General features: G+C 38.9%; 1 protein-coding gene across 2 annotated transcripts; it reads left to right on the top strand.

The window, feature by feature from the left end:
• The first annotated feature begins 11,032 nt into the window (after window positions 1–11,032).
• LOC122641341 (SURP and G-patch domain-containing protein 1-like protein) lies at window positions 11,033–14,379 on the top strand. Of its 2 annotated transcripts, none has more exons than XM_043834554.1 (2): window positions 11,033–11,367; window positions 14,222–14,379. In XM_043834554.1, the coding sequence occupies exons 1-2, from the start codon at window positions 11,103–11,105 to the stop codon at window positions 14,350–14,352; spliced, it is 396 nt and encodes a 131-aa protein (XP_043690489.1). In that variant the 5' UTR covers window positions 11,033–11,102; the 3' UTR covers window positions 14,353–14,379. The 2 variants fall into 2 exon arrangements, with proteins under 2 accessions (XP_043690489.1, XP_043690488.1); XM_043834553.1 differs by having other exon boundaries at window positions 14,078–14,361.
• The last annotated feature ends 2,228 nt before the right edge of the window (window positions 14,380–16,607 follow it).

Here is a 16,607-nt window from a genome sequence, read left to right on the forward strand (position 1 = left end):
TATCTACTTGGGGTATCTGCATGTCAGGCAAATCGAGTTTGGCAGAGAAATCAGCTGCTAGGGATTCCACAAAGGCTTGGGTACTGGGATTCTCAGGATTGGAGAAGGATGGAAGAGGGTTAGAGATGGTTAGAAGATGAGGGTTGCTTGGCTGAGACATGGTGGAAGATGTTTCACAGCACGACTTGGCCACAGGAGCACACACACCAGAGGGGGTTGCTTCAGGGGAGGAAGAAGGGTGAGAAAGCTTACCAACCAAACCAAGCGAATAAATAGAAGCAGGAAGGAGTGAGATCCTCGTATTGTAAGCCTTCGGAGAATATAGCATATAGGATCCATAATTACAAGAATAAGGTGCTAGAGGTGAGGAGGGACGCATGCAGATGATCATAATTGTAGATACTTAGCATCCATTGGTGAGCGATTGGGAGATGAAGCGAATGAACCAATAGCAGAATTGGAAACTAAAGGATAGGGAAGAATGCGTAATAGAACACACAGAGGTGGACAGAAGGGGTACATCTGGGGGTGTGAAAGACGGCTAGCAAGGATGAACTGCCTTAGATCAGAGGGAAATCTAGCCGCAAATGAGATTTAACGCATACACGGTACTGATCACCAAGCTGGAAATGAAGTGGATGAAGAGGAGTAGTGCCTTCTACAGAAGCATTGGCGAATGACGATGAAGCATAGCCAGAGAATTAAATGCCCGCATGCAAACCAGGGAAGTTGATCATAATACGAAAGGAGAAGAGAAGCTTAAGTGCGCCAAATTGACCAATAAAAGACCGGAGACTAGGTTATGCTTCTCGAGAGCCCATGATTTCAAATCCTCAGGAACAACAACGGAAGAGCATACCAACACTTGAAAAGAACTAGAGGAAGGTAGCTGGGGAAGAGATGGAGAGTAAAGGGGTGCTATTAGATCATGAAGATCAAGCCAACGGAAGTTGCACCATTTTAAATTCCAGACGATATGAGCCCAATATCTGATATCTTCTGAAAGATTCTTGATTCTCCAAAATTATCGTTATGCCCCTATTCTTGATTTTTCTAAAGTCGAATCGACTCTAATTAAGTGACTTTCACTACAAGAAAAAGCATTTTTGGCGACGGTTAAAAATTTTACTGTAGCCAAATATATATTTATAGCAACGGTAGTTTACCATTCCTCGCCTTATTTAATTTATAGCAACGGTAATATATAATCCGTCGTCCAATATGATTTATAGTTACGTGCACTAACATAGAGTCGCCAAATTTCATTTAGGGCGACGAAAAATATATTAGCGTCGTAAAAAAATATTTAATACAACGGTTATTCTATAACCGTTACGAAAAATACGATTTGTAGCAACGACATAATACAAACCGTTGTGTTATATTATTTTGACCAACGGTTTTATAAGAACCGTCTTTTATAAGAACCGTCACCTTATATCACTTAAGGTGTAAGAGATTGTATTTATTTTGGCCAACGATTTTACAAGAACCGTCGCCTTATATCAATTTTGGCCAACGGTTGTACAAGAACCGTCGCCTTATATCACTTAGGGCAACGGATTATTTTTTACTGTAAGAGATTGTATTTATTTTTTTGGTCTTTCAACATTCCCGCTCTTCTACCAAAAAAAAAAAAACATTCCCGCGCGCGGTTTCTCTTCTCTGTCTGTCCCTCTCGATCTATCTGGCTTTTCTTCTCTTAGTCTCCCTCTCGCTTTTGGAAACCCTCTATCTTACTCTGTTCAACCTTAACCCTATCCTCCAAGGATCTACATCTCACCTCTCTGAGCTACCCACGCGCCCCATTCTTTGTGGAATCATCGCAAGCCCGTCGGGGAGGCTGGCTGACTCCCATCTTATGCAGTCCTCTCGGCATTCTTCGACGCCTTTGCAAGGTATGATTTCTATCTTTATCTTTTATTCTTTACCAGTATTGATTTCTCTCTCTATCTCTCTCTTTATCCTTTTTCTTTTAATCAGCATAGATTTCTCTCTATCTCTCTATCGATTTTCTCTTTTGGCTGTTATCCAGGGAATTAATCAGTCGGTTGAGGAAGGAAGCCGGGTTAGGTATTCTCATCCTCTTGATGATCTTCTTCTATTTCTGTGTTTGATTTTCTAGTTGTTTCTCTTAGTATCATTTGTCTTCTTCTTCTATTTCTATGTTCTTACCTCTTGATAGGAATGAAGAAATGGTGAAATTGAAATTAACGGCCTCCACTTGTGTATCTCACTTGTCTCCGCTACTACTCTTCTCCCATTCTTGAAGGCTAGCTTTGTGTTTATTTTCTGGTAATGTCGTTTTTATTTTTCTTATAAATATATAAATGTGATTAGAAATAAAGATGATTAATGATTCTTGTTTCACTCATTATTGTCTTTTGATTTCTCCTACCAGTTCTTGTTACAGTTAGGATCTCCTTTAGAAAGATGGAAATATAATTGAAGAAATCTGCTTCACTTTTACGTTTTCCCTTTATCCTTTATTTAATGTGTGTAAAACTTAATCTGCAATTCACTACTTTACTTTTACTTTGTTCATCACCTTTCTTCTTTTTGATAATGCCTTTTCTCCCCAACTGGGGAGATGAGGTGCAAGTTGCAGAAGTGGGCTTATGAATTCTTGTTTTTTATGGGGGTGGAAAAAGCCATGTTTGGGAAAGATTGGGAGAGCCTGAAGGTCACTTGCAATCCAATCCACTGGCCACCCAAAGCTGTAAAGAAAGGATTTTTATAGGAGGAACAACAGAGGAGATATTCTCTTCTTCGTTCTTAGTTGCATGTGAGTCCAGCTCTGTTTTATGATCCAGCCATTAATTTTAGTGATCAAATGCTTTGAGTAATTCATTTTTAAAAAACAGTAAATTGAGGAAGAAGGTGCCAAATTCATAGTTGGTTATTAAATGAAGGGTTTCTACTGCAAATCAGTTGGGGCACCCCAACCAACAATTTATTCTTCAACGGCTCTAGTAATTAGATGTCATGGAACAAGCAGGGAAATGGTTGGGGTTGAGTTGGATTGGATTGGATGGTGGAGAATTTCATGGTGATGGGAACATGTGGGTATGGTGAGTGTGTGAGTGTGTAGGGGCAGCAAGGGCTGGGGTGAGTGTGTGAGTGTGTATAGGGGCAGCAAGGGGTGGAGGTGAGTGTCTGGGTGTGTCTGTAGGGGCAGCAAGGGGTTGGGGTGAGTGTGTATAGGGGCAACAAGGGGTGGGGGTGAGTGTGTGACTGTGTGACCTGTGTAGGGGCAGCAAGGGCTGGGGTGAGTGTGTGAGTGTGTATAGGGGTAGCAAGGGGAAGGGGTGAGTGTGTGAGTGTGTGAGTGTGTGACTGTATGTAGGGGCAGCAAGGGCTGGGGTGAGTGTGTGAGTGTAGGGGCAGCAAGGGCTGGGGGTGAGTGTGTGGGTTCATAAATACCCCTCCTAAAGATGATTAACAGACTCGGTACACAATGTGTACTTGATCAGCAGAGAGTACAATGTGTACTTGATCAGCAAGGGGGCTGCATTATATGTGCTTGTGATGTCTTTTATGGAAAAGAGGTCTGCATTATATGTGCTTGAGATTAGGAAGTAAAGGTGAGTGAATAGGGGTGGGTTTGGGAGCTGGGAAATAGATCATAGATGGGGTCAGAGACTTTAGAAAGGAAATAAAAGCAATTCTGTCCTCCACTCTTCTTCACAGAGTTTCTAGGTTATTTAACTTGTAACTCAGTTACAAGATCCAAGAAGCTATATATTAGACTGGGAGCCTGGTCCAAGTTAATTGATTTTGCAAGTCAAATCCATTTCATGGGTTGGCATGCTTTATCGCCCACACCCTTGCTGTTGAAGGTGGACACCTCCTTATTAATCTCTTGTGTATGATTTTATTTCTAAAGGACCCATCTAGTTCAACTTGTATTTCCCCCTCTCTCACTGAGTCACTGCAGCTTGCCCTCTTAAATTTTCAAAGAAGAAAACAAAGGCCCATATAACCTGCAGCAATGTTTGAACAGTCATCACAAAGTCTACAGTTTCATACTATAGCCTTCACAAGAGGACACAAGTCACACAACCAATGCATTTACTGAACCTGTGATAGTGAAAACTCTTTCAAAGGAACCAATGAAGTTAGAGAGAGAGAGAGAGAGAGGCCTGAGTTCCTGACTTAACCTTTAATAAGCCTGCTCTAGCACCAAAAAGAGTTAAGAAGGACAGTGAATGAGGGGTAAGGTATAGACTAGAAGAGAATATCAAATTTGTCTGGCCAGGGTACACAGCATTCAACCCTTGCACTTGTCCCATTATTTTAGTTAACTCTTCTTCTCTTTCTCCTTCTTCTACAGTAATACTGAGCATGGAAGTCAAAAGTAGGTGAAATTTTTGAAGTGATTGAACACCAATATATGGTTGACAAGTTTGAGCCCTTTTCCTTGACAATGATCTACTTTATAAGGACTCTTAAAGAGTCATAACAATTCTCCAAAACATTTATATTTGACAAAAGACAAACTTTAAGGGAAAGGAATTTTCTACAATTGAACAAACTTGGATGATGACTTCACAACATGGACCATGATTATTTGTTGAGGTTCCAAACATGCTAGAGGTAGTTCTAAGCAAGTTCAAGAATGCAGAAGGATGGGATCCTTATAGATTCCAAATTGAAATGGCAAAGAAGAATCAAAATATGTGATAGGGTGGTAATGAAGAAAAGTGGAATTTTATAGTACTACCAAAAAAAAAAAAAAAATTTCAAAACTATAACTTGCAAACACTTTTTCTTTTTTCTCCCTTTCAGGGCTTGCAGATTACCACGAAGCAAGGGAGAAGAGCTCTAGGGCTGAGTAAGTATAGCTCCTCAATATTTGAATAAAGACCAACTTGTCCAGCCAATGAATCAAACCCTGTTTGCCCTGCTAGTCCTTGGATGTTCTCCAAAGGCTTATGTACCCTCCCTACAATCACTCTACAGAAACCCAACCTGATGAAGTTCCAACTTTTGGATGGGGTCAGAGACTTTAGAAAGGAAATAAAAGCAATTCTGTCCTCCACTCTTCTTCACAGAGTTTCTAGGTTATTTAACTTGTAACTCAGTTACAAGATCCAAGAAGCTATATTCGACTGGGAGCCTGGTCCAAGTTAATTGATTTTGCAAGTCAAATCCATTTCATGGGTTGGCATGCTCTATCGCCCACACCCTTGCTGTTGAAGGTGGACACCTCCATATTAATCTCTTGTGTATGATTTTATTGCCGAAGGACCCATCTAGTTCAACTTGTATTCCCCCTCTCTCTCACTATGGAATTTTATCATATTCCACATGGTATATTGGAAATTGATCTTTGTTATCCTTACCTTCCCCTCTATTATTTTCCTCCCAAAATCATAATTTGGGTGGGCAATTTGTCCATCTGATGCTATGGCAATAGAGTTTGGAAACCAAAGCCCAAGAGATTGTAATAACAGGTTTAGGAGTTTATATAATCTAGTTAAATTCTTGTTTCTGCTTTTATATAAAGATATGTACCCCCCAATCGATAGCTTAGTTGGAATAGATTATTTTATTTTGAGATTGTGTGGTGTGAATAATTGTCTCCTCTCCCTCTTTCAATCTCTTTTCTCTCTCCTCTTTCTCCATTGTAGCTACTTACTTGCTTCTTATATCTTCCCTTTTACTCTATCTCTCTCCCTTCCATAATTGAATGGTGAAGTTCAAGGGGCCTTGACTTGTTCTCTGTAGTTTGTTTTGGTACCAAAGCTATGTCTGAGCAATTGTCCGGTGTTTTCTGGCTCTTTGGTTGTTTAATTCTTTGATCAATGCACTTGTGTCTAGCTTTCTATTTGTGATCTCATCGCTGAACTTTTGTCTTGACCATATTATTTCTTCATGTTAGTGGATGACAAGGAGATATGCAAAATGACATTTAATATTAAGGATTTTTTCTTTTTAGCAGTTACACGTGAAAACTATGTCTAGGAGTTGGATTGGAAGTTCAAGGGATGCATCTTTCAGGTTGTCTTCACAATATAGACTTGAGGTCGTCAAATTCATACAATATGCATTTTCTAGTTATAATGTAGACTTAAATTCCTATACAAATTAATTCTTCATTAATTTATTCACATGTTGTAGGCAATGCTATTGATTTTGGTTAATAATATATCTCGATTGAATTTGATTTGCAGGATGGCTTGGTAACTTGGAAAAGAAGGATCACTGGAGTAGCAATGGCTCCCTAATGTAGTCCTAGAATAGGAATTAATTCCACTAGGAACCAAGTAGAACCAAGCTTAGGGTAAGCCTGCTGTTTAGGGCTGATTAGGGGCTGTTTTAGGGCAAAATTAGGGTTTAGGATGGGAATTTGGGAATGGGGTTTATAGGCTTTTAATCTACAGATTTAGAGGGTCATTATGATATAAAAATATCTGGATTTGGGTAGGTTTCAAAATTCTGTAGATTTAGGGTTAGGGTTTCGGGTTTTTTTAAATTAAGAAAATAGCCAAAACTAGGGTTTACAGTAGGATTCAGGGGCAGGGGTTAAGGTCGACTGTTAGAGGGGCTAGGGGGAAGATTCGGTTGCAATATGGAAGGTTTCTGATGGCTGAATGTGTCCCAGCAGACAATTAGGGTTTTTAGGGTTCAATGGAGAAGAGGGATCTTAGGGTTTGGCTGGACAGAATGGGCAGCAAGTCTGGTCGAGTGGGGGAGATGGTACGGGAAGGCTGTGCTCTGATTTTGGTGTAAAATAGAGATAGGATGATGGCTGGATAATGCCTAGATGATCTAGGGTTTTGGAAATTCAAATAGAAAAACAAGAGGGATCGAATGGGGGAGGGAAGGAAACTAAAAATAGAAATTTAAATCTCAACTTACTATAGGATTCCACCGGCAGCAAGTTAAGGGATGAAGGATGAAATCACCTTCGAAGAGAGACCCTCCCAGCCGTCACGGCGTAAGGAGTCGCAGGATTCCACCCACCCTTCCACCTTGATAACCCACAAGGATGCACACACTCTTGAAGAGCAAGGAGCAGCAGCAAGACAGCCACGAATTCTGTATTTTAATTTCAAATCTCAATGTGGGGGAGCCTCCCACGGTTGCTTTATTTATAATTAAAGGCCTAAGCCAAATCCTAATACAATCTAATCTCCTCTTCACTTAAAATCGTGGAAGAGATCTAATTACAATCAAATTACTAATTTAAAACAGTAAAATATCCTAACTACCCCTACTAACTTAAAATAAGAGAATCTAACTTAAAAACAACTAATTTAAAGTAGATCCCATGTTAGCCAATAGGATATAAGGACCTATTGACCAATAGGAACAGTTCACTTAAATTGGACCAATTGAACCAATTGGATGCAACCAATTCTAAACCGGTTCAATCTAAAAATAGGAAAATAAACTAAGTATTGGGCTAATCCCGTATGCAACCTATATGCCCCTAGTTTAGGCTCATTAAAGTGGCCTAATACATAAAAAACCCTTGGGAACAAAGGCCCAACATGTATATAACCCAACCCTAGGCCTATTTCTAAAGAAATAAGCCCTATTTGGTGATCATTCTGCATCAACTCTCCCCAACTTGAAAAAATTCGTCCTCGAATTTTGTAGTGATGAGAGGGAATCAACATGTGACCAGCAGCTTTGACCATCCCCAAACAGAATTCCGGTGAAGCAGGAACATTGGGGATAAAATCTCCAAGGCGTGGAGCTTTCTCTTCAAAGAACCATGGTGGCAGAACAAACTCTATGTGTTCGCTTGCTGAATCAGCAGCAACTGTCAATGTCTCGTCCATAGAGTCTTCAGCGTTAGCAACCTTCTCATCTAATGCATGAGACACAAGCTTCACCTCTTCAAGAACAGCATCTTGAAGGTCCTTGCCTTCCTGTGGAGTGTTCTCAACCACCTCTTCATCTTCTGCTGTTTCCGCTTTGTCTTCCTTGATTTCTTCGACATTGACCACTTCAATAGGGTCTTCTACATGTTGACTGTCCATCTTTGAAGCTATAGGGGCTGTCTCTTTCTTTTCATCACAATTATCTGCCACTTCAGATTTATTTTCAACTTCCTTTGGCAATGAAAATATGTGTTCTCTATACCTGTCTGTGTCTTCTCTGGAACCTCTGAGTCTATCCCTGTAATCTCTGGCAGGGGTTACTCTTTGTTCTCCCAATCGTTGCAACCTATCCAAGATGGCTTCATATGCAGCCCTTTGTTCAGCAGCAAATTTTTGGAACAATTCCAACATAGCAGCCATAGGATCTACTGATGGACTTACTACTTGATTACCATGCTGTTCCATGGCTTTGATACCAAAATAATGTAGTCCTAGAATAGGAATTAATCCCACTAGGAACCAAGTAGAACCAAGCTTAGGGTAAGCCTGCTGTTTAGGGCTTATTAGGGGCTGTTTTAGGGCAAAATTAGGGTTTAGGATGGGAATTTGGGAATGGGGTTTATAGGGTTTTAATCTGCAGGTTTAGAGGGTCATTATGATATAAAAATATCTGGATTTGGGTAGGTTTCAAAATTCTGCAGATTTAGGGTTAGGGTTTCGGGTTTTTTTAAATTAAGAAAATAGCCAAAACTAGGGTTTACAGTAGGATTCAGGGGCAGGGGTTAAGGTCGACTGTTAGAGGGGCTAGGGGGAAGATTCGGTTGCCATATGGAAGGTTTCTGATGGCTGAATGTGTCCCAGCAAACAATTAGGGTTTTTAGGGTTCAATGGAGAAGAGGGATCTTAGGGTTTGGCTGGACAGAATGGGCAGCAAGTCTGGTCGAGTGGGGGAGATGGTACGGGAAGGCTGTGCTCTAATTTTGGTGTAAAACAGAGGTAGGATGATGGCTGGATAATGCCTAGATGATCTAGGGTTTTGGAAATTCAAATAGAAAAACAAGAGGGATCGAATGGGGGAGGGAAGGAAACTAAAAATAGAAATTTAAATCTCAACTTACTATAGGATTCCACCGGCAGCAAGTTAAGGGATGAAGGATGAAATCACCTTCGAAGAGAGACCCTCCCAGCCGTCACGGCGTAAGGAGTCGCAGGATTCCACCCACCCTTCCACCTTGATAACCCACAAGGATGCACACACTCTTGAAGAGCAAGGAGCAGGAGCAAGACGAGCCCACGAATTCTGTATTTTAATTTCAAATCTCAATGTGGGGAGCCTCCCATGGTTGCTTTATTTATAATTAAAGGCCTAAGCCAAATCCTAATACAATCTAATCTCCTCTTCACTTAAAATCGTGGAAGAGATCTAATTACAATCAAATTACTAATTTAAAACAGTAAAATATCCTAACTACCCCTACTAACTTAAAATAAGAGAATCTAACTTAAAAACAACTAATTTAAAGTAGATCCCATGTTAGCCAATAGGATATAAGGACCTATTGACCAATAGGAACACTTCACTTAAATTGGACCAATTGAACCAATTGGATGCAACCAATTCTAAACCGGTTCAATCTAAAAATAGGAAAATAAACTAAGTATTGGGCTAATCCCGTATGCAACCTATATGCCCCTAATTTAGGCTCATTAAAGTGGCCTAATACATAAAAAAACCCTTGGGAACAAAGGCCCAACATGTATATAACCCAACCCTAGGCCTATTTCTAAAGAAATAAGCCTTATTTGGTGATCATTCTGCATCACTCCCATTTTGGGGAAATTTTTAACTACTTAAATTTAGCATCTTTTATAGGTCTAAAGTGTTTTGAACTGGGAATCTTGATATGGAAGTAATTCTAAATACATTTCTTATAGTGGAATAGTTATCTTGCTATTTTTTTTTTCCAGTTTAACCTTAGTATATGGAAGGAGATTGGGTGGTGGTGTAACACTTGAACTTACTTTGGATGTAATTAAAACCTATTTTGGATATATATGGAAGGTCCTTCCTCTTGGTTTGGCCAATAGACTATTGTTTTGGCCATTTTCTTCTTGATTTTAATCAGGTTCAGAATTGGATTTTATTGCAGGTAAAGATCTTAGGTCCCACTTATTTTGAGAATACTGCTGATACGAAGATGAGATATAATCGAATCCATGCATCCATGTTGGTATGTAAAGATTCACTTCCATGAGGTTTTATTGCTATATTAGTTATTCATCTCACAACAACCCCATTGTTGTACCTTGATGCATTCATATGGTTTCACCATTGATTTTCGGGTTTAACGCAAAATATCTTTCTGATTTTTTTTTATTTGTGTTGTTTTACCGATTTCCTCTTCATTTGTGGGGTCAATCTAGTCTAGATCTAGGCTGATCTATTTTCAGTGAAAATTCTTTAATGGCTTCTTTCTCCTTCAAAATGTATTTTTCAATAAAAACAAAAGATTTTCCTTTTTCTCTCCTTTTTCTTTCTTAGCCATGGATCTTAAAGTTGAATCATTTCTTGATTTTCAACAATAGGTCATTTGGCTTACATTAAAATGGCCCTTAGGTCTGTAAATCGAGTTTGTGGATGGGTACAATGTCAGTCCATTAGCCCGGAGGTCATATCCTCCACACATCGTTTCGAGTCAAGGGTTTGAACACCAACCCTTGGGGCTTATAAGCAAAGCCAATTACTTTTGCTTGGGTCCACACACGAACCTGACAGATTTATTTCAAAATATTGTCTTTCTTTCTTCAAAAAATACAGCATGCCATCATTGGGTTGGGCTAACAATGGACTAGGGTTACTCCTTGATAAAGGAACGAGTCTGGCGTTAAGCCAAGGGTAGGTAGTCTAACTCTAGGTTGTTTGGATATTAACTAGTTTGGTATTCCAACAAGACTAAGGGCCTACATTCAAAAAGAAACATATACTCTTCTCTCTTTTTTGTGGGTACTGTCATGTCTTTCTCTACTGGCCTTGCCAACAATATCAGCCTAGATCATAACAGGTAAGATACTGAAGAAACATATACTCTTCTGTTTCCTCTACTGATTTTTTCTTTTTCTGTTCCTTAATTATTTCTTTCCTACTGCTGTGTCTACATGCAGTGTTGGTTTCTACCAAATGGCTATATCTCAGGTTAACTTCAACAAGAGAAAGAAAAGGAAGCTGGATTGGAGGAGTCTAAGTCAAGCATAAATACATCTGGGACTATGAGGGCCAATCCTTCCATTTATAAAACAGGCATGGATTCAAAAGCACCTGAGACACGCAAGGCTATCCCTGCTGCTTCAGGTGGCAAACTTGCATTCAGCTTGAAACAGAAATCTAAACTTGCGGCAGCCCCTGTTAAGTTGGGTGCTGATGAGGATGAAGATGAAGGGGATGCAGAAAATGGGTCAGTAGATGGACCGCCAAAGCGGCAGAAGTTGGATCAACCTAATGCATCTGTTCCATTGCCATGTAAAGGGGATGTTGGTAATAACTACTTGAATACATACCTTTATCTTCTTTGAGTGCATTTTGGTTCTTTCTCCATTGTGCTCTCCCTATTGTGCTTTCTCTCTATTGCAAAAGTAAAGAATTGTTTAGATTCCAAATTTACTAAAGGGCGTACCTAGTGCATGAGGCTCCCACCATTGCTGGGTTTGGGGATGGTCATAATGTACGCAACCTTACACCCGCTTTGCAGATAGGCTGTTTCTGGACTTGAACCCGCGACCACAAGGTTGCAATGGAGCAACCTTATTTACTGTTGGATAAAATATTCCATTCCTCTGAGCGTCTAACTAGGTTGGCTTTCGTTATCCAATAGACATCCTTCTTTTCGTGCATAATGATTGATGTTGCTTCTGTACTAGGTATGTATCCACTGATTATAATGAAATGCATGGGCAAGTCAGCCCTATATGTTTATATTTCTCGAAGCTTCTTCTATAGTAATGGGGCTGTTGTGCTATTTAGCTCTGGATAATAGATTTTATATGTAATATATTTTGCATTCAGATGACCTACTTGCAAGTCCGTCTGAAGTTCAATTTTATCTTCTTGCAAACTTGCATTGAAGCTCTTAGGAGTTCATTCTAGTATACAGTTTTCTGATAATTCTATTAATGTTTTTCGTTTTCCCTTGGTGAGTGATCTTTGCTTATCTCTCATTATTTGCATGCACTGTGTTTGCTCGTGTGTTACAAAGCAGTTTTTAATCTCTGCATTATGTTTGTCTCAGTTACAAAATGTTCATGAAACTGTGATTTATTTTAAGAAAATTTTAATGTTGTCAATGCTTGTCAACTTATTAAACAGCAACCCATGTTTGATTCATAGTTATTGGCTGCATGGGAAATCAAGTAAGAAGCAAAGCTTATCTTTCTAATGGTTAAAACTTTTCCAGGAAGCACCTCCAAGATGGGATCAAGAGAGGCTTTGAAGGGTTTCCTAAGAAATTTATAAAGACTAATCCCGATCCAGGGAAAATCCAGTGGGAGATTAGCCCAATCGTAGGAAATAGTAACTAGGACTAGAATTTTAGAAACTCTAATTACTTCTGCAGAATAGATCTGACGTGCTTGAAACAGTAATCGAACGGTCACTCCAGCAGGGAGAAGTCTTCAAATTTTGATCCAATTCTGATAGTTGGATCCTGAGTTATAGAACTACCGTCACTGGGAAAGTTTAAAAGCTGAAGTTTGCTTGAATGATAGAACAGTGATAGAAAGATAAAACAGTTTAGGAATCCACATAACAGGCTATGAGCCCACCAAAGCCTGCAAAGAGAATCCACTATTCCACTAAGAAATCGACATCAGTCTTCACTTGGAAACCCCAAGTAACACCACAATCGACAGGCATAAGTACTGATTCCATAGAGCCAAAATTTTGAGAAACTGAAACCTTTATTTCATCAATTCGTGTGCCTGAAGGGCTGGCTATATATATATATATATATATATATATATATATATATATATATATATATATATATAGTGTGTGTGTGTGTGTGTGTGTGTGTGTGTAGACTCTTAAGTCTTAAAATATGACTCCTAACATGACCAAAAATTTCCTAAACCAACTAGTAATAAAAGAGCTACTTAATTGACTAATAAAAGACTTAACAACTCCTATAAATTAAATCCCGTATTCCTAAGTCCTACCCTTATTTTAAGCATGGTACTAAATCTCGTTTCGTTTCGGTGTTTCGGTCTGACCGAAATTTCGTCGAAATCTCGGTCGAAATATGGTATTTTTCTGTGGGTGTAAAATGCCAAAAATGTTCGAGATTTTCGAAAATTTTGAAACGAGATGACCGAAATTACCGAGATTTTCGAAATTTCCGAAACGAGATGACCGAAATTTCATCGAAATTTCCGAAATATTCGAAATATTGCATTTTTTGATTTTGAACTTGCATTTCATTTCGGACAGGTCGAGATACTCGAAATATTCGATATCTCGACTGAAATTTCGTGAGTTTTAGTACTATGATTTTAAGTTCCTTAAAGTGGTTATTACATTGAAAACCCATTGAAACAAAAGCCCAATGTATAGGTACCCAAACCAAGGCATATTTCCACTAACATAATGCCATCTTTTCTCATATATCTACATCAGGAGACATGAATATATATTTTCATTTCCTGCTATTATCTTATTTAGGTTGTGGTCTGCTGTGGGGTGGAGTGCTTTAGGAAGGTGTTAGAACAATTGTTCAGGTGGTTGTAACTTGGGATGTGTTTGGTTTTCATGGAAGTGGAGTGATTCTTGTGAAAGCGCATGGGTAAAAACTGAGGTAAAATGTTCAGTGGTTAGTATGCAAGTACCTCTTTATAGACTGGTGAGATGAAAAAGCAGGAAGGGGGGCTTTCTGCTTTGCATGAACCCCTCTGCCTGCCACTTAACTAAACAAAACCTCAGTGGCTATGGCTAGTCCTGACTCCAAGCTTGATGATCGTAGACATCTATATTAGAATATAAGGGGCATTTGATACATAGTTTTGATAATTTTGGGCTATTTTATGTTAGCACAAGAATGTTTACCCTCATTATATTTTTTTTCGCATTGAGACTACCTTTTCACCTTGGAAAGTGTTTTCCTCAACCCAGCTGGGAATTTATGCCTTCTCTGTTCGTAAAGTGATGAATGGTGAAAACAGAACATTCTTGAACATTTCTTGTCTCATGAATGCAGCTTATGTCTTAAGTCTCTATCGACCTTGGTGGAAAGAGATGTTGAATGAAAGAATTGAAAAATGTGGCACACCCTGCTACAAGAGTAATTTGCATTCCCCTGTTCATGCTCTTGGTATTAATCAGTTCTTTAAGTGACATGCAGCACCACCTTCCCCAAGCGATCCTGGAGTGAAGAAAGTTGCAGACAAATTAGCAAGTTTTGTAGCAAAAAATGGAAGGCAGTTTGAGCACATTACTCGTCAAAGAAATCCTGGAGATACACCTTTTAAGTAAGTTTCCTATGATTATGTGTTTAATCCCTGAATGCTACAAGATAATTCTTCTATTGCTTCTCTAATCATCTACCTTATTTGTATTTTTAAATGGTCACTGTGTAAAATCTCCTTGTTGTTTGTATTGGAAATTGTGCTTGAACTTACTGTATTCGTGCTTGTCACTATATGCCGCATGGTTCTCTAACTTCATCTAGCAATTTTATCCATGATAAACTTAGAGAGAATCGTTTGAGATGGTATGGCCATGTCCAACGGAGGCCTTCCGGGGCTCTAGTCCGGAGGGGAGCGACATGATCCTGATTGAGGGAACCAAAAGAACTAGAGGCAGGCCTAAGATAAGCTTAGGAGAAGTAGTGAAGAAAGACATGCTTAGCTTAGGCCTTGCCCCGAGTATGACCTCTAATAGAGCTGATTGGAGATCAAAGATCCATGCGGTCAGTTGGTCTTTGTTGTGTGTTGCCGTTGTGTGTATCCACCCCTCTTCGAGACCTAGTGCAGAGTGTTGGGCAGTTAAGAAGCGGTACGTAGTTAAGAAGGGTCGATACCTTAGAGATTTGTGTTGATGTTGTTTGCCCCCCCTCTCCTTTTTTACTTCTTTTTACCTTTTTTTCTCTTATAGGATCCATGTAGCCGACCCTATTAAGTTTGGATAATGCTTGGATGTTGTTGTTGTTCCTTTTGCGATTATTGCGTCTTCAGTACCATCTTTAATTGCTTTTGATTTCTAAATAGAGTCACTGTTGAAGGAAATGCCTTGCTGAGGACTTGATTCTTCTGTTACTTGTGGTTAACTGGTCATTTCCAAATAGATGTGAAAGTGAACAGAATGCTTAATTTTACGAAGTTTAAGAGTCCAGTATATTACAGGTGCATTTGGAAAAGAGCTTAGCAATATCCACAGTAGTAGTTGTAGAAATTAGTTGAATACATAAAGCAGTTGGGCTATGATGCCCTCAAGATGGGTAGTTAATGGCTCTGATTACATCAAATGTTTGTTCAAAACTGGCTTCTTTTGTGTTTCTTCTTTCCTTTTTCTTCTCTTTTTTTTTTTTTTTAGTTGGAATGGTTGAGGTGGGATATTCAGCTTGCTTATGAAAGCAAAGTTAATCCTTGATCCTTCTATTTGTAAGTAGTCGGATACTTGGGAGTGGTTTTTGTCATTGGTGCAGAGTTAGTTGGAATGTTGGCAGCCAAACTTGTCTTGGATGGAAATGGATCGATTTTGAAGTGGATAAGCTAATATCTGGAATTAGCATATCCAATATTTGAATTTGTCTTGTATCTGATGTATATTTACGTCAAGTATACGGATTTGATTCTGGATATTCAAATCCTAATGTGCTACTCTCTGTTTTCTTGTTTGCAAATATAAGTTGTTCGGTAGAAATATATGAAGTAATGAAGGCTAGCGTGACAGAATAAGAGACAGATGAATCTGAGTGCACTTGGGAGCAGCACCAGCAAGTCAAAAGATGATGGAAGCCAGAAGGTCAATTGGATGCTTTTGTTAGTGAACAAAGACAACTTATGGTAACTTTAAATAATTGATATTGCTAAAGTTGGTAATGGTAGATGTACAAGGGAAGAGCTGGAAAAGAATTGGGTTGACATGTGAGGAAACATTAGTAATTATGAGTTAACCTATGATATAGAATGGAAAAGGGGAATTGTAAGACATTGTCTTGCTAAGAGCTTACATTCAAAATTTTGTCATCTTCCAAGTTCAATTGGATAAGCTATCATATATTGGATTTTACTGTTTTCATATTTTGATTGATCCTAGCTGTCCTATGTAGTTACATTGAATAAGCTATCATTGGATCTTTTACTGTTTTTCATCTTTTGATTCATCCTTGCTGTCCTATGGTAGTTACATTGGATAAGGTATCATTGGATCTTTTACTGTTTTCATCTTTTGATATGATTTTGAATCATATTACCTATTAGATCTTTTGCACACAAGTCAATGAATTTTCAATGCAGATAGATAGATGAAGCTTTCTCATTTTATTCTGAAATTTAGTTTTAATGGTACACTGACTCTTAATTGGTATAGTGATACAATCAGATTGGCTTAGAACTGAAGATGGATTTCTCATATTGATGGGTTCTCACACCAGAGATTGCTATGACCAAACCTTTCTTGGATGGCTGGTCTAGGAGATCTCTTGAGAGTTGATTCCCAAGCTGGTGATGCTGTCTTGAAACTACTGTACGTCGCACCATTTTGATCCATTGAATGAGTTTTGCAAG

Source organism: Telopea speciosissima, chromosome 10 (genome assembly GCF_018873765.1).
Source record: "Telopea speciosissima isolate NSW1024214 ecotype Mountain lineage chromosome 10, Tspe_v1, whole genome shotgun sequence".
NCBI lineage: Eukaryota > Viridiplantae > Streptophyta > Magnoliopsida > Proteales > Proteaceae > Telopea > Telopea speciosissima.

What these genes read in the sequence shown, in the direction of transcription:
- LOC122641341 (XM_043834553.1), top strand. Translation starts at nt 11,103, where the DNA reads ATGAGGGCCAATCCTTCCATTTATAAAACAGGCATGGATTCAAAAGCA. An exon ending in GCCATGTAAAGGGGATGTTG is followed by an intron (nt 11,368 to 14,077) that starts GTAATAACTACT and finishes TCATGAATGCAG; the next exon opens with CTTATGTCTTAAGTCTCTAT.